This window comes from Neovison vison, chromosome 2, assembly GCF_020171115.1.
Source record: "Neovison vison isolate M4711 chromosome 2, ASM_NN_V1, whole genome shotgun sequence".
NCBI classification, from domain to species: Eukaryota; Metazoa; Chordata; class Mammalia; order Carnivora; family Mustelidae; genus Neogale; species Neogale vison.
In genome coordinates this window covers 169,552,973-169,579,031 of record NC_058092.1, presented here as the reverse complement: position 1 = coordinate 169,579,031, position 26,059 = coordinate 169,552,973, and the positions used below count along the sequence as shown (strand labels likewise).

Here is a 26,059-nt window from a genome sequence, read left to right as displayed (position 1 = left end):
TCAGCGAGGGTAGAAGCTGAGTATGAGAGAGCACAGCAGCTTGAAAGCATTCAAGGTTCCAGGTTACAATCTCAGAGTCCGAGTAATGAGACTCAAACCCTCTAGAGGATTATGAAGTTATCACAGAAAAGGAACTAGCTCTCCAAATTCTCGAGCAATATTGTTGCTGTTTTGTTCTTGAGCTTTTCATCAGGCAGAGGAATGCCTAAATGAGAACTCCATCTCCAGTAACAATACTTTGGTCCATAAAAACTAATTATTAATGTATTGTTAGTGAATTATACACCTGAAAGATCCCTTTGCTAAACACCTACTCTACTGAGGTCGCTGCCATCTTGGATTAGTCTAAGACATGCTGAACAGAAGAGGGGTGACCATTAGTCCTGGAAGCTTTTTTAACTTCAAAGCATAACCAGCTCCCATTAAGGCTTTAGAGAGCATAATGTGGACATGACTAATTTACGCATTGCCCAGTTTGCTTGATCAGCAGAAGTGGTCTTAGGTTTAGACTGACTGTCAACCCTGAGAACCAATAGGCCTCTTGTAAGACCAAGTTTATTTAGCTTCAAGTGAGGATACAGGACAGACAACAATATAACTTTTAAGGCGATAACACAGTGGAAGTCTTATGACCTCTAAATACAACTTCTAATGCCTCCTAAATCATCTGCACTTGGGATATATAATCCCCTTAATACATACGTCGGAGGCATTTTTCTGAAATTTTTGGTATAGCAACTTCTGTAGTACCTAGTGCATAAAAGGAGACTTACCAAAACACTGGTAAACACCAGAATATCTTTTACCTGGTAAGGAATTGGCATTTCCTCTGCAAAATACATTCCCAGCCATACCTTTTCCTAATTAAGTTATCTGATGCTTCTTTAATATTTTAAAGATTATTTCTTTCCTTCATCTTCTACTACTTACACCTTTTTATAAGTGCTGATAGAGACATTCAGTGGTGTATGTAAGTTTTTCAAACATAAATTAAACTCTTCCTCCAACAAATCTGTCCCCATGGTTGTTACCTGGCTGGTGAGTTTTAGGTTGCCTTCCCAAATAATCTTTCTATCCAAGAGATCAATATCCACTCAAGCTTCATTTTTATCAACTATATAAGTGATCCAAAAATCCTTTATTATATCACACAGCTGAGGCCAAGAGATTAAATGTTTAGCACAACACTGTTCAATTAATAATGCCATGTTATTATGTCAGCTTTCCCAACAAAACCAGGTTATTCTCATATATCATACATTTTCCATTACCCGAGTAGGTATCAGAGACTTATCTTTCAGGCTACTCTGGGTTTCATCTGCTTTAACATCAAAACCATATGCCATCCCCTATGTATAAATTGTTAGTGACACAAGCTTCTGGGCATAATTTTAATGCAATGGGCATTTGTATCTCAGGAGGCAACATAGTATTGACCCCTAATATGTCCAAACCTACCCAAAGTTACCAGGGAGAACTACATTTCCAAGCAATCCCAGGTTGGCTGTATACCTTGGCTTCTTGCAAAAGCCAAAGATAGTGGCCTCCTCTAGCTTTAGCCGTGACTCAATATCACATGTGAGAGGCGCAATTGACAGGGTTATACTCTTGTTCTGAAATTCTCCCTCAGAAGGTGTCTTCACAGAAGATATCCTTCCTTGAAATCTTACTCACATTCTGTACTACACATTTTCACCTTATTTCCCTTTTATGACTTTTCTTAACAAAGACTCATGCTTCCAAAGTGGGATTTTTCTGGGGCACCTGAGTGACTCAGTTGGTTAACCATCTGCCTTCAGCTCAGGTCATGATCCCAGGGTCCTGGGATTGAGCCCCACCCTGTGGTGGGAGAGGGGGAGTCCTTGCTCAGTGGGTAGCCTGCTTCTCCCTCTTCTTCTGCCTGCCACTCTGCCTACTTGTGCTCTCTCTTTCTGACAAATAAATAAAATCTTAAAAAAAAAAAAAGTGGGATTTACTGATTATACTCTACTTTTCTTCCATAAGGCTGGTATGCTTCCTTGGTTTCCAGAACTTTCCCTTCTGTCCATTCCTCGGGAAAAGGGGTAGGTTTAATGGTTTTGTTTTGTTTTATCTTTTTTTTTTTTTTTGAGATTTTTATTGAGAGAGAGAGCATACAGAAGTGAAGGGACAGAAGAAGAGGGAGAAGCAGACTCCCCATAGAGCAGGGACCCCAATGTTGGCCTTGATCCCAGGACCCTGGGATCATGACACAAGCCAAAAGCAGGCACTGAACTGACGGAGCCACCCGACATCCCTGAAGGAGTAGGTTTAAAAAGATGAAAAAGTGCTCCATATCACTTGGCATCAGGGAAATACAAATCAAAACCACAATGAGATATCACCTCACACCAGTCAGAATGGCTAAAATCAACAGGTCAGGATATGACAGATGCTGGCGAGGATGCGGAGAAAGGGGAACCCTCCTACACTCTTGGTGGGAATGCAAGCTGGTGCAACCACTCTGGAAAACAACATGGAGGTTCCTCAAAATGTTGAAAATAGAACTGCCCTATGACCCGGCAATAGCACTACTGGGTATTTACCCTAAAGATACAAACGTAGTGATCCAAAGGGGCACGTGCACCCGAATGTTTATAGCAGCAATGTCCACGATAGCCAAACTATGGAAAGAACCTAGATGTCCATCAAGAGATGAATGGATCAAGAAGATGTGGTATATATACACAATGGAATACTATGCAGCCATCAAAAGAAATGAAATCTTGCCATTTGCAACAACATGGATGGAACTAGAGCGTATTATGCTCAGCGAAATAAGTCAAGCGGAGAAAGAAACTATCATATGATCTCCCTGATATGAGGAAGTGGTGATGCGACATGGGGGCTTAAGTGGGTAGGAGAAGAATAAATGAGACAAGATGGGATTGGGAGGGAGACAAACCATAAATGACTCTTAATCTCACAAAACAAACTGAGGGTTGCTGGGGGGAGGAGGGGTGGGAGAAGGGGGTGGGGTTATGGACATTGGGGAGGGTATGTGCTTTGGTGAGTGCTGTGAAGTGTGTAAACCAGGTGATTCACAGACCTGTATCCCTGGGGATAAAAATATATATTTATAAAAAATTAAAATAAATAAATAAATAAATAAATAAATAAAAATAATTAAAAATAACTCATTTACACACTAAAAAATAAAATAAAATAAAATGTGCTATCACTCTTTCTTGAAAAAAAAAATAAAAAGATGTCATGGAGTAGCACGGAGCTGATAGTGAATTATCTGAGAAGAGAGCAGGACATAAAGATTTAAAAGAGTGAGATAGAAAACTTGTTTATAAGATACAGCGAAGACCTAAAGTTCAGAATGTGTATTGGAAGGGAGAAAGGAAGGAGAAAAATGGATCAAATCACAAAACAAGGAGTGAACAATGACAGGGGTTCTAGTCAACCTGAATAGTATCCCGTCAATGCAGTAGAAAAGCAAAATGGATAAAGATCCTATATGTAGCTGAAATTTTCTGTGTCATTCCTGAGAGCATTATTGAGTGAAATTTACATGTCCTAATACACATTCATCGTCGTGCACATACCTGTGATTATTTTAGTAACAGTTGTGTAACAATTACCACAATCTAGGTCCAAACATTATTCTCACCCAGGACGGTTCCTTAGGGAACTAGGAACCTTTCCTCTAGGAAACCAGTTCTGCTTTTTGTCCCTAAAATGGGCCTTTTGTAAAAATTTTTGAAAATTTGAAATGTGCAACATATTGCCTTTTCTTTTGTCCTGGCTCCTTTCACTCAGCATGACTCAGGACTACTGTATTTAGCAGCAGAAGTAGCACGACTGTGTTTAGCCATCTAAGCAGTAGCATGACTCAGTCCTATATGTTTCTTTGACTTACTCAAAAGTATTCATTTTATAAAAACAGCATGTTTTGTTTATCTGTTCACTGATAGACATTTGAACTATTTCCAGTTCTGGAGAACATTAATAATGTAGCTAGGGATTCTCTGTATGCCTTTCGATGGACAGATACTGTGTATTTCTATTGGGTGTATCTGTAGACACCCAGGAGTAGAATTGATGAGTCATATGAGACGTGTGTCCTTAACCTTTTCAAGAAACTGCCAAACTCCTTTCTAACACGTTTGTACACTCTACTTGTCCACACCATCCCTGATGAGTACTATTGTCAGTTTCTTTATCAAGCCCATTATAGCAAGTATATTTCCATATTTCATTGTGATTTTAACAGGCATTTCCCCAAAGACTAGTGATTTTGAGATCTTTTCATGTGCTTGTTAGCAATCTTTCCATCTTTGATAAAAGGTCTATTTAAATCTTCTGCTCATTTTTTATATTTGTAGTGTGTCTTCTTAGTATTGACTTGTAATTCCTCTTTGTAAATTGTAAATGCAAATCTGTTATCAGTCATATGATTAGTAGTTATTTTCTCATAATCTGTTTTGTTTATCATATTCTTTAATAGTGGTTTTGGGAGAACAAAACCTTTGAATCTTGATAAAGTTCAATTTATCTTTTTTTTTCTTTCTGTGTATAATGCTTTTGATGTCATATTTAAGAAACTCTTACCAACCTAAGTTCATGAAGATGTTCTCTTAGGTTTTACATTGTACGGGTGATCCACTTTAAATGTTATAAGATAAATGTCTCAACTAATTTCTATTTTCATTTTTTTACCTTTTGCACAGAAATATGTAATTGTCCCAGCAGCTTTTATTGTAGAAATTCTATTTTCCCCATTGAATTTCCTTGGTATCTTTGCTGAAAGTCAGTTAGCCATAAATGGAAAAGGGTTAGTTTTAGACTTCTGTTCCTTTCATGTATAGTTTACTTTATGCCAAAACTACATTGTGTTGATTACTGTAGATCGATTGTATATTTTGAAATCAGATAGTGTAAGTCTTGTAAAATTATTTTTCTCTTCTAAAATTGCTGTGGCTATTCTAGGTCCCTTATATTTCCATATAAATTTTGGGATTAACCTTACAAATTCTACTAAAAAAGTTTAATAAGGATCTTGGTAGAAGATATATTGAATTTACAAATCATATAATTTGTGGAGAATTTCCATCTTAACAGTATTGCATTGTTCAATCTATGAACATGGACTGTCTTTCTAACATGCTTTTAGATTTATCCCAACAATGCTGTACATTTTGGTTTGTATATTTTGCCCCAATTTTGCTAAATTTATTCCTAGTTATTTTGTCATTTTTTAAGCTGTGGATGGAAATATTTTTATTTTTGGATTCTTCACCACTAATACAGGAATATACAGCAAATTTTGTTTCACCTTGGCAATCACTAGCTAGTTTTTATAGTTTCTCAAAGACTTCTTAGGATTTTCTACATAGAAAAATGTATCTTCTTCAGATAAGTACACTTTTACTTCATCTTACCAACCCGATGCCTTTTATTGTTGTTGTTCTTTTATGTACTTTGTTGTGCTGTATTGAAAATCCAGTACACTGTAAACTAGAAGTGCTGAGAGAATCCTTTTCCTGTTCTTGATCGGATGGAAAGGCACTCAGTCCTCACTGTTAAGTATAATGCTAGCTGTTGGTGGCTCTGTAGATGGTTTTTCAGGTTAAAGAAGTTTTCCTCTATTTCTAGTTTGTTGAATCTCTCTCTTTTTTCCCCCATAAATAGACATTCAGTTTTATCAACTGCTTTTTCTGTGTTCAATGAGATTATCATGTGGCTCTATCCTTTACATAATATGATGTATTACGTAAAGTGATTGGCTGTCTTGGGCGCCTGGGTGGCTCAGTGGGTTAAGCCGCTGCCTTCGGCTCAGGTCATGATCTCAGGGTCCTGGGATCGAGTCCCGCATCGGGCTCTCTGTTCAGCAGGGGGCCTGCTTCCCTTCCTCTCTCTCTGCCTGCCTCTTGTCTACTGTGATCTCTCTCTGTCAAATAAATAAATAAAATCTTTAAAAAAAAAAAAAAGCGATTGGCTGTCTTTACATTCAATTTGAAGGACGGTTTCACCAGATATATTATCCCTGGTCAATAGGTGGTCATTTATATCCCAGTACTTCAGAATATGTCATTCCTATTTCTACTGGCCTCTGTTGCTTGTAATAAGAAGTCGGCTGTGAATGATACATCATTTCCTTTTATGAAATGAGCATTTTTGCTGCTCTCAACATATTTGTCTTTCAGCAATTTGGCTGAAAATTGTTCATCCCCTACCCTGATAGCTGATCACCCTGGCCTGCCTTCTGTGAAAATCCTGTTAAGTTGGTTTAACAAGCCCCCCCACCCACCCTTGATGTTTTCTCCTAATAATTTTCCATCCATTCTCCTCATTGGCTATAAATCCTCAGCTGTCTTTACTGCACTTGGAGCTGAATTGAGCCCCCCTCTCCTTCCTATTATGTTAGTCCTGACTCCTATCACAAAGGCCCCTAAACAATACTTTCCTTTCCAGTTTAGCAAATTTCAGGACATTTTTTTCTTTGACAGCCTCTATATTTATTTTTTAATTATATTAAAAATTATAAAATTATATTTTTAAATTATCTATTTGTTTCAATGCTATACTGTAGTACCTCTGGATTTTGATATTGACTCTGAGGACTTTTTTTAAAATAATATATCTAGAATTTATTCACTGAACCTATTTCTCTTAAGTGTGTGGTTCCTAATGTCTCTGCATGATTTTTGCTGTGATTCTTTATTTCTGTGTGGCTTCATGTCGCCCAGTGATTTGCACAAATACCTAAGCCCATAAGGCTTCTTGCTGCCTTTGCCCATTGACCTGAACACAGGTTGGGTGAGCCCCAGAAGTTCAGCCAGGGCCCAGGATTGCCTCTCAGCATGGACATTCTCCAGGTCTCCTCTGTGCATGCGAGTGGTTTCAGAGATGTGCAGAGAGCCCACCCAGCCCTTCCTTCAGGCCCTCTGTTTCTTTTTCTGGTGAATTTCTGGCTTGTTGGCTTACAGCAACTGAGCCCACAACTTTGTAACTCATATTGGCTGAGCCAAGATGGTTCTCATTTAGTTCTCACTGTGCTTGATTCTTTTATTAACACCACACCAAACTCACTGTCCTCTCTTAAAGCAAGCCTCCTGCTTGTCGTGGCTGGCCTTACTGTTCTAACATGTGTCCAGTGTACTCTGGGGGCTAAGTAACATCCACATTAGAAGGCCACTGACTCCTGCTTTTCTTATCCTCCTGCAACAACAGTTTTTAATGAATGATTTCTCTCAGCTTGTCCACTTCAGCGGATTCTTAGAGCCCTAAATGGTGCTTTTCAACATTTTGCTTAGATTTTTTAAAATTAATTTATTTATTTGAGAGAGAGAGAGAGCATGCACCAGGGGAGGGGCAGAGAGAGAGGGAGAGAGAAAATCTCAAGCAGACCCCATGCTGAGTGCAGAGTTGACAGGGGGCTGGATCTCAGGACCTCAATAATCTTACCCTGACCTGTAATCAAAAGTCCGGTTCTCAACTGACGGAGCCATCCAGGTGCCCCACATTTTGCTTAGATTTTTACTTTTTGGGAAAAGAATTATCCAGCCTCCTCACATCACCAGAACCAAAAGTCTTACCTCCTTGGTGCCCCTCTTTGCCACCTTCAAAGCGTGGTTTCAGTCAGGAGTAGAGATGAGGCCACATGTATAATATAAAGGAAGGAAGGAAGGGAAAGAATTTTGAAAATAGGGATTCCTATGACAAGTTGAAGGGTAACCAATGAATGAAATAAAATAAAGGCACTGTATTAACAGGAATAATTTTTTTCTTTTTACTGAAATAATTTAAGTGAATATTTTCATGAATCAATTATAAGTCATGGATTATAGTTTATTTTTATCAAAGGAGATTTCCATGTCTTTATATCACTATTATGTGAATGTGTTCATTTTATAAGACCCTAAATTTCATATTAAGCATCCCTTCTGTGTCTAATAAAAATTATAGGACAACAGGTATGTTAGGACTGAATCTTTGTTCTGTTGAATTAAAATATCAAAGGAAGTACTGTCTTAAGAGAATTGCAAAATCATTCAGCAAAAAAGTAGTCCTGTAAGTTACTGCACAAAGCTTCAATAACTGTGCTTCTGATATTTTCACAAATAGACTGAGAAAGAAACAGAAAAAAAAAAAAAAACCTACATGAAATGCAAAATACCAAATGAAAGGAATTGGCATGATGTACTAGGAAATAGAAGTGAATGTCTGAAAGCACAATGCAGGCTTTCCTGCCTTAACTAAAAATCAAAATAAGCAAGCCTCAGACACTATTCTTGAAAAGTTCTGGAAAGTGCAGAGTGTCTTCTCAGTGATCCTTCCTGAGGAATCATAAACACAGCACGTTGTTCACCCTTTCTACCCTCTAGGTGAACTTAAGAATACAAAGAAATGCCTGTTAATAGATGATCTCCTTCGTAATAGAAAACAGATTGAAACAAATATTCAGATGCTGAGGTTTCTAGAACAAAACACTTTGTATTATGCAGGATGTAGTGAAAGGCTGTGGTCTAGCTGGTCACCTGTGTGTGGCATGGGATGCCGTGAGGCTCATTCTCCATTACTTGATTGAGGTTTACGCTGTAGACCAAAACTTCCCTTTCTTCAAATGTATTTTGCTATCTAAGTCAGGTGTGAAATGTTTCAATCCATTTTTTGGAGACAAGCACAGTTCTATTGTAATTTTATTATAAATAAGAACCATTAAATGGATTCACCGCTATTTTTTGAAACCTTTTTAGCTAAAATTATGGCACTCTCTCTAGCATTTCCTGCTCAAAAACAAAGGGAGAAAAAAAGAGTGCAGAGACTACTAACCATAAAAATACCGAATACCAATAAATTCAGCATTCAGTTGTTGCATGCTGAGCCTCAAAGGCGTTGTCATAGCCCTGGAAGCCCTTCATGATGTCTCTGCTTGTTGCTCAACTTCCTGTGCTACTCTCTCCAGACTGTCACATTCTGCATCCCCAAGAGCCTTTTCCATTCCCCTGTCCTCAGGGTCCTCACACATGCCCTTCCCTTCTCCATTAGCTGTATGTAATCCATTGTCTTCGATCTGCCACCTATCTTTCACTCCCAGCTTGAGGGTGACCTAGACCAGTGGACTTTTTTTAAAGATTTTATTTGACAGAGAAATAGAAAGCACAAGCAGGGGAGCATCAGAGGGAGAGGGAGAAGCAGGCTTCCTCTGAGCAAGGAGCCTGATGTAAGATTCGATTCCAGGACCCTGGGATCATGATCAGAACTGAAGGCAGATTCTTAACCTTAAATGAACCACCCAGACGCCCTGACCAGAGGTCTCTCATTGTTGCTTATGTTCATTTTCAGTAGTGCCTGCCACATCATGTCAGTATAGATTTCCTTGTTATTAATAATATTCATCCTCCAATGGCACATTCAAAAAAAAAAAGAAAAAGAAAAAGAAGAAGAGGAAGAAGAACATGGACAAGGAAGAAGAAGAAGAGAGGAGAACAAAGGGAGCCCACTTTTTATTTACCAACTTGAACTTATCCCCCAGGTCCTAGGACCATCCCAGGGACCACGGTAGGCTTTCACTAATTATTTAGAAATAAATGTTTTTCTCCAGATTATTATTTTCCCTAACCAAGTTTAGAAATTAATTCTGTTATTATGATTATCAGCAAGTGATCTTAGTTGGCTCACTTGTGTAACTCTTGTGGAAAGGATGCTGAATTTTCCAGATTTTTCTAAACTCAGATTTACATATATTCACATGTCATCAATCCAGAGCTCAGTTTGCAAATTGAACTTCATTTTAAAAAGACCTAAACGTGAGTATTCATGATATTACTTTGTATTAAATATCACCAAACTTATACATGTGGCTCTATTTTTTTGTCTGCCTGGTTTGAATAGTTAACATGAATAATAAAGAGATTGAGAAAGATAGTCTAAGAAATATATATATATTTTAAACTTTATTAATTTAGAAAATTGCTTTGTTTAAACAAGAACTACTTTATTATAGGGAAATATATATACTTGCTATTTATCTGTATATATATTTTTATTACTTGTTAAGCAACTAATCATGATTTATAAACAAGGGTATCTTTACCACTTCCATAGCATGATCTTTGGCCATTGTAATGAAAAACCATACACTGAATCAAGGATGATTTCATGTATTAATGACCACGTGGTACCATATACCAAAGCCTCAAAGTATAGGACCCCTAGAAAAATAAATAGTCATAAAGCACGACAAGGGGATTCATTAATCATAACTCTTTCCCTATAATATTTGGGATTCTAATATTAAAGAGACATAATTTCAAATTAAACTAGCTTTAAAAAAAACTAGCTTATTTTTGGTTCATATATCAGAAAAGGTTGATGATGAATTTGTCTCCAGCATACATGGAAACAGTATCATCAATGATATTCTCCCCATTCCTGGCACTGTCTTCTTCTCATGGTCCTCAGTCCTGGAAAGACCCAATGCAGGCATAAGAAGAGCAAATGTCAGATAGAAATTGACTTGTCTAGCCCTCAGGTAATTAAGAGCCACTCTTTCCCATGCTCATAGGAGTCACCCTGACTATACCTATAAACTTGGATAACTTGTCAGTTTTTAAACCAAAGAATCCAGACCTGAATCTCACTCCCATTGCTGGAGCTAAGACCAGCTGTGAAGGGGATAAGCATCTCTCTGAGGAACACGAGAGGCTCTTACTAGAAGCCAAACCCAGGATACCTGTGGCTTGACGTGCTTAGTCAAGGTCAACTTAGCGGTCATTCATATAAAAATACCACATGAACAGTTGATTATAGTTTGAGTATGATGAGTCTTTCTGTATGAACTATGCCTTTTATTGAATCCTTGCTTCATTTGTGAGACTCCAATCTAGGTGTTTTGTTTTGTTTGTTTATTTATTTTTCCATTTATGATTGAACCTTCTTTACATTTGTCCTTTAAGGAAAGCCATTGTTTTTCAATTTCTCAGACACAGGAAAGAGATAGAGGAGAGAAATAAGCCATAGCCAGATCTAGACGTGTCATATTTATTTATTCATTTTTATTTTTATTTATTGTGGGAGCAAGGGGTTGCTGAGATGTCTGGAACATGTGCATATGGGAATGGCGAGAGGAAGGAATTGTGGGAGGGTGAGATTAAATTCCGTGAAGAGGGCTGTAGTATGCAGCAGAAAATATATACAGATGCATGGCTTAGAGTGTCTTACCATTTATGTATCATAACACTTCAAGAAAATGATTAAAAACTATAGGTTTTATTCTACTGTCTAGTAAATTATAGGCAACACACTGGCCTTTCCATGAACACCAAGTGCTCCTCTGTCCTCCTTGATTCAGGAGGCGGACTTTCCCTGTGCTTTGGGAACAATTTCACATGCCTTCATCTCAGACACCATTGGTCACAGTCATTGGTCCTAACTGAATGAAATCCCCACCAGAGTTTAGTTTCCAAGTCTCTCACAAGGGACATTACCATTTTTTCTGGATATCCAGCCGATGTCTCTGTTCCCTTTTCAAATCTTGGACCACCAGTAATTTCTTCACCATAGTTTTGTTTGTACATGTAGGGACTCAGTTATGTTGATTTTCTGCCCGCCATGTCCCGATTTAGTACTAAGACTACAAAATAATGCAAAGCTATTTAAAATCACATAAGCAAGGAACTGATTTTTGGCTTATTTGTTAAACTCTCTACCTGCTGTTGGTTTCTGTGGAGCTAGTGGTATTCCTGAGTATATTAGCTCATCTGAAGTTGGCTGCCTGTGCAGACTGGGGACTGTTTTTCTCACCTGTGCTTTGCAGTCCTCTCTGGTATTTATAGCACATCTCAGATGGGTGCCTTCCTCAATTTAATTATTATCCGGCTTATCCTCCCTTCCAATATCATTCATGAAAATGTTAAATAAGGCCAGCCATAATACCTACATCCCCAAAGCATGTTCCTCAACAGTTCTCAACTTGATGCATTGCCATTTATCATTAAATTCCTTTAGCCAATTTAAGTCCCAGGAAGAATGTTAATATTGAATCCAATTTGAGCTAAATTTTAATTAAGATTTCCTGAGACATTATGTTAAGTGATTTCTATAATCAAAATTGATATCTCCTCTGCTACCCCCGCTCCCAATTTTCTAATTTTACCCACATGCAAAAGAGAATCGGGTTGCTCTGTCTTGACTCGTTCTCCATAAATAAACATCATTCATTGGTTCTGTTTCTGCAAATAGTTTCCTTCTCCTTTGCCTTTAGGACCATTCTGTCATCCTCCTATAAGTCCCAGAATCATCTTATGAAATGCATTTCCTTCTGGCAACCACATCTGTCGACCTGTGAATACCTAATCTCAGCTAACTGAATGCCAATCTCTCAAATTTCTTTCTTCCCTCTCAATTATTTTTGTAGCTACTATTTCTCTGCACATTATTATTCTGAATGCAATGGATGCTAAACATAGAAACAGTGTGCACAGTATATCCCCTTAAGGGTGATGGTGTGTGTAAGGCACTTTGTTTACATTTTCTCAGGATGGTGAGCATGAGCATCTGAATGGGTCATTAATTAACATGGCGCTCTTGAAATTGAATTCAAGTTTCAAGGTAAATGGGCATACTTGCATTTGATCTAAGAAGGTGTGTCAAGAGTATCCAGGGGCCACCCAAAGGCCCCTGTGAATGATAAAGAATGGATACCTTATAGAAGTGAAATTTAGGGGTTAGAAATACATATGAAAATGTTAGTAAATAAGTAAACTTTTTTTCTGTAGGTTTACGTATTAAATTTACGTATTTTAGTTATTCAACAGGAAGCTTTTAACCTTATGTGTAAACTTACATGAGGCCACCTTTCTTATCTGCATCTATCATTTTTGGAATGAGGGAAATAGAAAGTTCTGTGACTGTATGGGGGCACGTGGGTGACTCAATAGGTTGTGTCTGCCTTTGGCTCAGGTCATGATCCCAGGGTCCTGGGTTTGAGTCCCGCATCAGGTTCCCTGCTCAGCAGGGAGTCTGCTTGTCCCCTCCCTCTTCCCCGCCCCCGCTTATGTGTTCCCACTTTCCCTCTCTCTCTCTGTCAATATCTATCAAATAAATAAATAAAATCCTTAAAAAAAAGAAAGAAAATTCTGTGAATGTCTGCAAAATGCATATTATAAGATTTCCCACTAGTATCTACTTTCCCCAGGGATAAATTTATATTTATCAGCCAGTTAAAGAACTTTATTTAACCCATTAAATCATTCTTACCTTAATTTTGCTTCATTGACTTAATAATGGTCATTCTGTTGTCACATATAATGACCCAAATATAGTTTTAGCTATTGGATACAAGTTGCTTCAAAAGGACTATAAAGACCTGCAAATTAGCCTCAAGAATGTTCATGTGGTATTATCAAGGGCCTCTGAATTCATTCCCTTTTCTCAAAAAAAAAAAAAAAAAATATATATATATATATATATGTGTGTGTGTATATGTATGCATGTATATGTATTTCTTATGCTTCACAGTCTGATTTTTTAGTAAGGTATCCTACAACTGGAGATGCATTTGTTTGATTTTGGAAAGGCAAAACCCTAGGCCCTTTCCGTCTTTTACAAGTCAGTGTGAACAAGATCATAAAGATCTTTTTTCCTAAAGCTAAGCAGAAATTAAAAGGATACAAGGATAAGAGACTCTCTGAGAGACCAAAGGAAAACATTATGGATGTAAAAGAGAAGAGCAGAAGGAAGGATGACAGTAATAAAGACAGACTTCACCCACTAAATTTTCTCTAGTCTTGGTAGGCAATAATAAGTGTTTATGTGTCCAGAACAGAAGGGTAAGGTAGAGGGGAAAAAATTAACTTTCCTATAGTGATATTCAATTTGCTGTTAGAGCTTTCCTCTTCTTTCCTTTAGTAAATTAAAATAAAGACAGTCTTCAAGATATAAAATTTTATCACTTTCATAAGAAAAGGAAAAAAAAAATCCTTCCCCCTGGGATTTCTACTGAGTCAGAGCACCTGTAACCATGCTTCAAGGGAAGAGCGAATGTACAGAGATCTTTCTTCACCTCTATTTTGTCTTTGGAAGCAGGGACACTGGGGTAGAAAGCTGAGCCCCAGGAGAACCGATGATGTGGTTTTCTGTTCCAGCTCACAGCCGTGGATGCAGATGAAGGGTCCAACGGGGAGATCACGTACGAAATCCTGATGGGCGCTCAGGGAGACTTTGTCATCAACCACACCACAGGACTCATTACCATTGCCCCAGGGGTGGCGCTGACCGTGGGGCGCACCTATGCCCTCACGGTCCAGGCCGCAGATAATGCGCCTCCTGCGGAAAGAAGGTAAGGCAGCATGCAGTCACTGCGGCTTCTCCGAGCTCCCAGTTAACCATGCCCTGTACACTGAGGAAGTGCAGCAAATGTTCTTTTATTCTGTACACGTCTAAATTAGACCAGAAAATTCTAGGGGCCAGATTCTAAGGAGCTGTACATTCTTTCTTGGCTTAAGTTATAGGGAAAGGACAATAAAGATTAAAACACAAAATAAGCAACTCTTATTTCACAGATGTGAGGGATACACATCTCTGTATTTAGGGGGGAACTGGGAGATAGTGGAAGCAGGTAGCCAACTGATTGGTGAAAAACAAGGTTGTTGACAGTGAGCGGTCACAGACATAGCAGTGACCGGAAATGTCTTGTGTTTGAAGCCACCTCCCAACATCCAGGTAATTCAAATGTATACATAAGTACACATATATATCCTCTCTTTATATATACAAAGTATATATGCATACAGACATATATACAAATATATACATTATCTATTCTATCCATAAGATTTATTATAGAATTGATAATTTACCTATAAAATATATCTGTAGGTATCTCATTTATACACGTTCAAATATATAGCTACATGGAGGATGTGGGAGAGTAGAGAACAAAAGACTTCTAGCTATTACAACTGTGTTTATTTAGTGTCCCACCTGAGCTACATTTTTTATTAATTTCCTGCTTGTTTCCCAATTTTCAGTATGTGTTTAAAGAAAATACGAATGAATTCCTGCACCAGTTGGGTTTGTCCCCTTACAACACACCCTGGGGGTCTTCAAACATGAATACTGAATTATTTCTTCAAAACTCTTTTCCCAGCTACATAATATTCTTTCATACATGTGTTATACTGTGTAAGAAACCCACCGTCGATGTACTTTCACATTCCTGTCGCTCTTTTACTGACAATGAAGGAATAAATAACACTGAACAAGCATCCTTTTGGATATGTGCAAATATGTCAATACAGTAAATTCTCATTTACCAAAGGGCATATGCAATTGTAAGTTTCAGCAATAACTGCCTAATTGTATTCCGCAGGGCTCATAAAAATTTACAGTTCCAACTGTCAAGTCTGAGAGTGGGTAATTCTAGTCTCCCCAGATGTGTGTCATATCAAACATGTGGATTTTTGTCAATATGATAGGTAAAAAAAAAACAAAAAACCTCTATTATTTATTCATTTGCTTATGAGTAAGTTTGTTTCCTATGCTCTTGAGCCAATTCTGTTACTTTTCCTGTAAAGTCTGTGTTCGTAGTCTGATATGTCAAGCCCAGGCTATAATTATATTATATTTAGTCTTAATGATTTTATAGGTTCATGTTGTGTGTTTAAATCTTTGTTGAATTTGGGATTTATCGTAGGATGCAGGAGGAGGTATCAGTCAGCAATAATTTTTTTTATGCTACTCTAATTTTTCCCACATAATATGCTTGATAGTCCATCTTTATCTCACTGATTTGAGACCTTACATTGATTATAATCATATATTTTCTCATTTATTTGAGTTTGATTAGAAACTTTCTCTTCTATTCCATTAGTTTACCCCACTTTTCATGAACTATTGTCACAATTTTAATTTTTAATGTTTTAAACGGTGCTTTATAATATGGTGGTGCTAACTTACGTCAATGATGCTTTTCTCTAAAAGTGTCTTGGTTGCTCTTTATATTAATTTTGTCCATACTTTCTTCTGTGTCCTATAGGAATTTTTTTTAATATTTTCTTTGTAAGAGTCTTGTGCATTTCTTTGTTGGTCTGTTTCTGTATCATTTGCTATTGTTGTACATAGACTCTTTTCTCTTTATTCATCTCTCTGGGTAATATTTATACGTATGAAAGCTATTAATCTCTTTTTATTAATTTTAATCCTCTTTCTTATTTAATTCTTTTATATTTTTGTAAAAGTTTTCCTATCAGTTCTTCAGTGTCATCCAGGAATGCATTTTATAAATAGTGAAAATTTTATATCCTTTTCTCCATTTTCTTTCCTTTAAGTTCATTGGCTAATTGTTTCAATAAAAGTACCTGTCTTTTCTTTCTTTTAAGATTTTATTTATTTATTTGAATGAGAAAGAGCAGTAGGGTAGGGTAGAGATGGAGGGAGAAGGAGAATGTCAAGCAGATTCCCTGCTGAGCATGGAGCCTGCTATGGCGCAAGAACTCATAACCCTGAGATCACAACCTAAGTCAAAACCAAGAGCTGACCTCTTATCTTCCTGAATCACCCAAGTATGCCTGCTTGACTTGTTTTTAACTCAAGTAAGAACATCTCCCAGATTTTCCCATTATACTGGTTTATGGTTTTAATTTTTTTAAATTCTGTTGAGAAAGTGTTTATTCCCATTGTATTGGCTTTCTAAAATAAGAAAATATAGACCCATCATCTATGAAGACAGTAATGACTTTCGTTCTTTAACTAATCATATAATGATTGATCTTGATACAATTCCTAAATTAATCTGTTTTGCATTCTTACTATGAATCCCACTAGGCTGTGATGTTTTATTCTTGAATTAAAATGCTAGATTATGTTTGTTCCTATTTAGTGAAATTAGTCTATTCTTCTCTTTTTGAGAAATTCTTAGGAAGATGCCATGCAGCTGTTCTGATACCTCATAAAAGAAAGAAAAACCACAAAATAGGCAAGAAAGAATTAACCATTTTAATAGCAGTTGTGAATATGGGGTAAATATCTCTAAAACCAGTGAATAAATCAAAATTTTGTTCTCTGAAAAAGGAGATTAAAAAAATAAAAATATAATCAAATGGATAAACTACTACATTTAATTAAAAAAGGGAGGGCATCTGGGTGGTATAGTCAATTAAGTCTCTGACTCTTGGTTTCAATTCAGGTCATGATCTCAAGGTCCTGAGATCAAGTCCCATGGTGGGCTCTGTGCTCAGCAGGGTATCTGCTTGAGACTCTCTCTCCCCCTCTCCCTTTGCTCCTCTCCACCCAGACTCACTCTCTCTCTCAGATAAATAAATAAATCTGTTTTTAAAAAGGGAGAAAGCAAAATAATAAATTCTAAGAAGGAAATGCTACAGAAACAAAGGAAATGGAAAGAATCCTAAGAGATACCTTTGCTTTTAATATACGTAAAATTTGAAAACATGAGTGAAATGGATAATTTTTCCAGAAGATATAGTTTATCAAAACTGATTCCAAAAAGTAAGAAATTTTAAATAGATGGACCTTATGGAGGTTATAGAGAAAGTTTCAGAGAGCCACTACCCAAAGCTATATGAGGGCCAAGCAACTGATCAGGAGGACTGGAACACAGTCAGTGAGAGGGGTCACTTCTGGTCGAGCCACCCTCCAGAGCACACTCCACACCCCCAAGCCACAGGTGCCATCTCTCTTATCTTCCATCATGGACCAGTCATATGGTGACTTCTTGCTCCTCATGGATATTGGTGGACTGTCTCTCCTTTTCCTTCCTGTTCTCCTGTTGCATCTCATCCTGTCTGTCCCTCCATCTACAGATGGTGGTCCCTTCCCCATCATTTTGTCTTCTAGCCTAACCTCTAACTTCATCTCCCACTATCACTGCCCACTTCCGCAGGTCCCTCCCAGGGGAGCTAGTTCCCAACAGTCCAGCATTCCTTCAGCAGCTCCTGTCACTTGGTGTCTTCTGGCTGGTCTTGTAGCTGCTTTGGCTAAACATCCCTGGATCCATCCTTAGTGTGTTCCTTTCTCTCAAACTCAAATGCAACCTTTAGCAGCACCTCTAAGCTCGACCCTAAGAACACACAGAAATGGACAATCCCCTGTTCTTGTTACTAACATCCCAGTCTGCATCAAGCTTCTCTCTGGTCCCGTCTGTTGAAACGCCTTCTGAAACTTCTGCCATTGCCCCTTCCATCCGTTCTCTGTTCAGGGCCTGAGAGATTCTAGTAACACAGGAAGCACTTTCTTTTTACTCAAGCTCTTCTTGGGATCTCAGATCTGACCCAAAGTAAAAGACAAAATCATTAAAAAGGCCAGGGACCCCAGCACACATTGCCAATGGCCACCAGCCAGAGGACACTCCCTAGTGTCACCTCCTGCTCCACCTTGCTTCTCCACTCCAGCCCTTACATCACCCCTACCTACTCATCCCTGAGGCTGGCAGCTGCCTTCTGACCTTCGAACGTGACCTTCCCCCCCTTAGCCTGGATGGCTTTTCTTTCCATTTGTCTGTGGAGTCCAGTCCTTCTGTCCCCTACCCAACCATCACTTTCTTTGCCAGGTCTTTTCAGACAAAGTATTTACAGCTGCAACAACCTTTCCATACTTAACAGCCTTTTTAATCCCCTGCACTTACCGTCCTGGGACAGGTTATTATGTACCTTCAGTTAGGGTATGAAGTTGATGGTCAGCCTCGCCTCCTCTCCACTGGAATTTGAGTTCACAAGGGCAAGAATTACTGTGCTTTCCTTGTCTCTTGTGTCTAGAATCCCAAACAATTCCTGGAATGCTCTAGATGCTTAAAAAGTCATCTATTTTTATTGTTTTCCTAAGTTCTTAACAAACATCTTTTTTTTTCTGTTTCTTAAACAGATAAATTAGAAAACAAGATGGTATAATACAAAACTCAAATAACTTTAAAGAGCCCCCGAAATGAAAAGGCACATTGGAAATTGTTCTATCTTCTTTCATAAGTATACACCAATTCTAATGTTGTCACTAATAAATCAGGGGAAAAAAAAAAAAGGTGTCTGTGATAGTAAGATTTTCTATTCCGCCCAACCAACCATCTGTTATACAACCACCACTTATTGTGTCATGGAAATACAAAGATATACAGAGTCCTGTCATGTGCAGGCCAAAAAAATTATAGTAAAGAGTGGAAAGTAGGACTTTATAAATAATTAAATTCAGTTCAGCTTGGTAAGTGTGTGATTGAGCTAATTTCTCTGCTCTGTGGGGCATCAAAGAGGACACTTGTTATAATGAGGGAGTAGTGAGAAGGCTTCCCAAGCAGATGAGTTTTGGAGAATGGGTCAAGTTTGACCAGGTGAGAAAAGTAAGTCACTTTATTTACACAGCCTGAGAGCTCTGAAAGAGCTTGGTCATTATGGGTAATTACCAGTCTAGTCAGTGTTACCAGTGCATAAACCGATTTGAGAAGGGGCAGGAGAGTTAAAGGTTATTTCATGGACAATTTAATTTTTTTTTAAGAAGTTTGGACTTATTATCCAGTGTGTAGAGGGTATTCATGAAGGACATTAAATTAGAAGTTGAATGAGAGTTTCTAAGTTTAGTTTCTGGAAAATCCTTCTGGCGCCCTTGTGGGAGATGAATTTGAGGGCGATGCCTCTGGAGGCAAGGAGATCACATAGGACTCCACCACCGGAAAAATCCAGGGCTTGAACTAGGCATGCTGGCAAAGTGGATAGATGGAATGGTCAGACACTTTTTTGTCTAAGGTGACAAGATGGTGATGTCAACTTGGTGTGCATGGTTTAGATGAAGGAAATGAGCTGAATTTTGGACACAGTCAGTTGGATTTGGCCACTGTTCATATACCCAAAAGGCAAATAGATGTGTATGTCTGAATGTGAGAAAATAGTTAAGGGCTGTTCCTTGAGAAGAAATGTGGAATACTTTTATATTTTTATATTTTAATTATATATATATATATCTTATATAATATATATATATTCTTATATTTTATATTTTTACATATCTGACCTAAAGTAAGAGCCAAAGTTTGAATGAATTTAAAGAATACCTTATTCAGGGGCGCCTGGGTGGCTTAGTGGGTTAAAGCCTCTGCCCTCAGCTCAGGTCATGATCCCAGGGTTTTGGGATTGAGCCCCGCATGGGACTCTCTGCTCAGCAGGGAGCCTGCTTCCTCCTCTCTCTCTGCCTGCCTCTCTGTCTATTTGTGATCTCTGTCTGTCAAATAAGTAAAATAAAATCTTTAAAAATAAAAATAAAAGAATACCTTATTCATACTGGGTTTTTCTGAAGAGGAATTAAAGACAATTGATGCTCTTTAATTAGCATGCAGTAGACATCATGCAAGCTACTCTCTATCCATAATTTCTAATCTGAACAACACTGTGGCTTTTGCATTACTCTATTTTTGCAGACCAGAAATCTGAGGCTGAAAGATGATAATTGACTTGGCTAAATGCCCCCTTGCCAACACTCCCACCCACCTCATAAACAAGTTTCAGAACCTTCACCTGAACTAGGACTATGGGATTCTAGACTTTATCTTCCACTCTGTGCCATAGCCATGATCTTTTGTCATGATTATTCAGAAGAAAAAAAAAAAATAATGCAATTGCGTAATATCAGTACTAATAATGTTAATTTTAAAAATTAAGGCATCTTTTGTTTTTACTATTTAAACTTATATTAAGGTCCCTTAATAGTCATCAGTTTATTTCATGACTTTTTATTTTCCTTGAGGATAGCCCATAGATCCAATAAAATATATATATACTTGCATATTATGACTGATGACTTAACTATTTTATAATTTAACGAGTGATATTTTATAATCCACTTCTCATTCAGTTCCTATTTGCAAGTCGTATCACTGATTTTCTCAATAACATGTTGCCTACAGGGGCGCCTGGGTGGCTCAGTGGGTAAAGCCTCTGCCTTCAGCTCAAGTTATGATCTCAGGGTCCTGGGATCAAGCCCTGCATCGAGCTCTCTACTCAGCAGGAAGCCTGATTCCCCCTCTCTCCCTGCCTACTGCTCTGCCTACTTGTGATTTTTCTCTATGTCAAATAAATAAATAAAATCTTAAAAAAAAAAAAAAAAAAAAGATGTTGCCTACAATAATCAGTGTAATAAGAGGATTTCACTGGAGTAAAATCGTATTCAACTCCAGGAAACAAAATGCTATCTTCAGATTCAGAATACACTATCTTCAGATTATGAACACAGATCTTTTTAGTGACACTAAGCATGTAATTGACCTGGCCTCATTGTGTTCCTTATAGACAGTGGTTTGGACACTAAAAGGTCACCTTATAGTGTTCAGTCAGATATCAAGTGGGACCTACAGAGAATAAAATCTGGATACACACTTTCTCCCTGCAGGGATAATGTCATGTTCCCTATAGGATAATGACATTTGCTGTTTTCTGGAAGAAAATTAAGCCTTCACATTGACTTGATGAATGAACTAAAGTGTTGTTTTGCTTTCAGTATTTCTTTGGAAAGGAAGAGGCTATTAGAAAATTATCAGCATGGAAATACAGACCTTGATATATTTTACAAAATGACCGGGCCATCAATAGTGATATGTAAACCTACTTATATTGTAACGTTAAAAAAAAAAAAAAGAAAAAGGCAATTTTCCATTTTATTCTTTTTTCAGATTAGAAATCTTAATTCATAAATTTAAATAACAAAATAAGGCATATGTGAATTAACTATTAATGTATTTGTTATCCTAATTAAGTGAACTTGGTAAAGATTCAGAGAGTAAGAGAAGCAATAGTCTATAATCTTTTTTCTGTTTGTTGAATTTCTCATAAGTATAAGAGGATGGATAAAAACCAAAAGATTTAAAAAATAATTGCACTCAGACATAGTATTTAGTCTACTGGTGTATGTAGGTCTTCTTATACTTATTGAATTGAATTAAATTAAATTAATATTTATTGAATTTTAATATGAATAATGTATTGCAACTAGGTATTTGTAAAGACAGAGAATGATGGACAGTCCTGTCCCCAAATATAATATAATTACAATAAAATGGTGCATGGCACAGCATATATTTTGATTCCCAATTTTTTTTTTCACGGACTCCAATGTTCTGTCTAATTAAAACAAGTTTAAACAGTCCATTCTCAAATCATTGTTATCTCTAATTTTATTATTTTAAATGGCAACATTATATATTTAACATTAATAATAGAAAACGGGAGTACTCGCATTTTCACAAAAATTTACTGAGTTCTCGCTATTTTTACCCTCTTGGGGAAGCCCTGGATATGTAAGACAAGTAGGATGAAATCTCCGGCCTCAGAGTATTCGTATGGAGGAGAAGCACCGGTAAGACTAGACACACAATCGTAGGTAACTACAAGTACAGGTTAACTTTGACAGGAATGATAATGGGATATCCAAGTAGAGGACCAATAGAAACAAAGACCCAGAGACTTGATGAAGAATGGTGTGTTGTGAGAACATGCGTTACTTGGCACATTTGAGCATATCACTAACCTGTTTGAAGTCTATCAGCCAGTCCCCAATGGTCAAGATGAAACTTAAATCAATAACTATATAACGCATGAGTCCCTGCATGATCTCTCAGATCCTACTTTTACCATTTTCCTACTTTTACCATTTTCCTATTTATAGCCTTCTCTGTAGTGCTACAAAACTTACACTTTTTTAATTTATTGCCCTGTGAATTTGTACATGTGTTTTTGCCCGTGTGGAATGTCCTGTCATTAAATCTAAATCCATCTTATGTCTTAAAACTCTGTCCCTGCAATGTCCCCTGAGAAGTTTCTCTGATATCCTACGTTGGTCTTAAATCTGAAACCTTTGCTCCTATAGATTTCCTATATGTACTTCCAAAATAGTAAAATAGAACTCAGGAAGGCTGTCCTGTAAATAGAGCTTTTCTAGCACAGTGTTGGTGGGAGACAAAGGAAAAGAAAGGCAATTTCTGTTTTAAGTCTACTAGGGAAAACAATATACATACTTCCACCTCAGAAGCAAGGTAAAGAAAGAAGTAGGTTACAAATAAATACCCATAGCATAGGTTGACCCGTCCATAGTATATTATGATATACATTGTACAGTCCACAATTCAGCAACATTATCTCGTTGCTACTGAGTACTTCTCTCATATTGAAACAAAAGGACTTTTTATCTTTTGAAATATTTCTGCAAGGTGAAAACCTCTTAAAGTCTATCTTCCCAACCTCTTCTTTATTCAAATTCTATTTTGGTCTTACCCCCAAATAAATAAATAAATAAATATATATATATATATATATATATATATACACACACACACACACATACATATATATGTATATATGTATATAGGAGGTCTCATGCATGATATAATGAAAATGAATTGTGATATCATACCTTAAGCTCAAGATTTGAACCAATTCATGATTTCTTGTAAGATAGCATCTTTTGTTACAGATGTTTTATACTAGGGATGTTTCTACTCACCCACAGAAACACACAGACAGCAGATAAGTCAAAAATCTCCAATTTATTTCCCAAATTTGTTCTTGTAGAAGGGGGGGGTTGCAGAGAAGAGGCGGACAGATTTTGAATTTAGAAGCCTTACCTTTTAGTTTATCTGCAGTTCCTAATTAACTTTTTAACCTTGATTCAGTCACTTAATCTTTCTGATTTTCTAATCCTCTTTTGTAAAATGAGAGAGTTAAATTAGATCGTTTCTAGGGTCTTTTAAAATTGTAAGATTACCTGAGAAAATACATCAGCCCTTGGGTTCTACTTTGACCTTCATTACCAAACGATAAAGAGAAACTGCTATGATTTTCATTTTTTTTTTTTTTTTTTTTTTTTTAGAAATAGAGGTCTACCTACATCATACTGGCTACATTACAAAAATAAAATCTGTATTATATAACTGCTTGATTTTATGCATTTAAGACTAGCTATAAAATGTTAATACAGAATGTTCACATAAAATGTTATTTATCTAGTGACTGTCCTGTTTTATTATGTGCTTAACTGATGCTGTTGAATTACTAGTATTTATCACAACATTTAGGGTATCACTTTATTATGAATACTATTGGTGTGTAGTTTCAGGAAAGCTAACTCTGCCACAATGCTGACATCAGGGATAAAAAGCAGGAAGGCTGGTGCTTATTTCAGTGCCTTGTAGGAAGGGCTAGGAAGTTGAAGATGAAAAATGCTAGACCTTGAAACTTGATCTTTCTCAAAAAATTCCCAGATCCAAGTTGTGGGGGTGGGGTGGGAGGAGCAGAAACAAATGTAATTAGCAATTTTAGCATTTGAATTGTGGAAAGGAGCAGAGGAAGGGGAGGAATGAGTTTGGATGAAGGAGAAGCAGGTGTTGGGCAACAGCTGTTCTGTCCATCCTTTGCCTGGGGCATAGGGTTCTCTGTTTTTTACACTTTAAAGCTGTCATCTCTGTAGCTGATAAACCCAGCCTCTTTGGGTGTAGAGGTCCTTCCTGTAGTTTTGTGGATGTAACAATTTAGTCCTCTAGGGAGGAAAATAGTCAAAAGGGGAGGAGTAAAGAAACACACAGAGTATAACTAGTTCAGTGTAAACCGTACTTTCATGAGGGAGAAGAGCCTCATATTTTGGTAAAGACTTTAGCAAGTATTCCAGGCCAGTAAACTGAAGCTGTAAAAAATGCCAAAAGCAGGAAAGGCCTAAGTTTTTGAAAGAAAACTTTGAATCTGGAGTACAGATGTGTTCTAGGTTTAAAAAAAAGAAAAAAATTGTGAGTCAGTGAAAGAATCTCTTACCTCCAGGGTTACCAAGGTGAGCGTTTGGTCAGTTTATAGAGGAAGCCCCAGGCTAACTTAAAAAGTAAGTGAGCCTACACACATTTTTGCCAAGAGTTCCTGGGCCAGTGGTTTTCTAAACCAAGTGTGTGTAAGGATATTGTATATCCATTGAAAATGGAGAGCCTTCAGTCCCACACCAGAAGATTCTGATCTAATATGCCCCAAAGCACCCCACTTTGGGGCGATGACTAGGGTATCATGCCCTTAGTTATTTAGCCTAGAAAAGGGAAAGGATGCAATTAAAATGCTTAAAAAATTATAAGGGATGTTAATAATATATCAAGCTTATTTACTCCATTCCATAGAACAGGAGTCCTTATTTTGAACAGTTATCAGTAATAATAGAGAAATGTTTTATATGTGCATGCATACAACAAAAATACACGTACACACACAACATACATACACACACACATATGTGATCTTATTTAACGCTTATGCTAAAGTGTGATGTCAGGATTACTCTCATATTTTGGGTGCCAGTGGTAAAACTGAAATAGTTTGCCCAGGATGTGGTACCCATCCATATTCTAACTCAAGGATGTGTGGTTACAGATCTGTGCGCAATAACATCCCTCAGCCAAGGTTATTACCAATATGGCGGAGGGCAGATGTTAGAGGACTTCTTAGGCACAGACAGTGTGCTGGCTGGAAAAAGGAACAGACTTACAAAATGTTTAAATGACTTGATGGGTACCAGATGTTCAAAGAAGCCAGGGTCATGAGAGTAGTTTCAGGGACAGTAGGTATCCTGGGGTGTGGTTGGAGCCAGATCACCACCTGGGAAGATAATAGGTCTACTTCAAAATGAGAAGTGGGGCTCTGTAATGCACATTACATTCGGTAACTTGTGGATATTTTTCTTCCCACCATATTGTCTTCTGCATCTAGCCCTAAGATTAATACCTATAAGGTTATAGGTAACATTTCATCAATGATTTTAACCTACTGTAAACATCTTACTCTTAAATTCTCAGTTGTAAATACACACACACACACACGCACGCATGCATGTATTTTTTGTAAAGAAAACATTAGAATTTAATTCATTTTATTGACAAATTTTAACAATAAAGTGATAAATTCAGAGGCTAGAAGAAATACAGATACTTTGATTATAAACTACAAAAACTGATTATAAGAGATTTTAATTTAAAATGAGGTTATTTTGGAACAGTATTGTGATAGATGTTAAGTATGAAATTTTTTATGTCAGTGCGCAATTTTTTAGAGGTGCTTGTATGCTATAGGTACTC

General features: G+C 37.3%; 1 protein-coding gene across 1 annotated transcript in view; it reads left to right on the top strand.

Annotated features, from left to right (window-relative positions):
* PCDH15 (protocadherin related 15) overlaps positions 1–26,059 on the top strand; it is a 546,308-nt gene that overhangs the window by 193,551 nt on the left and 326,698 nt on the right. Inside the window, exon 12 of the mRNA XM_044236821.1 lies at positions 14,118–14,311. Within this exon, the coding sequence (XP_044092756.1) occupies positions 14,118–14,311 (194 nt within the window). The remainder of the gene's footprint in view (positions 1–14,117; positions 14,312–26,059) is intronic.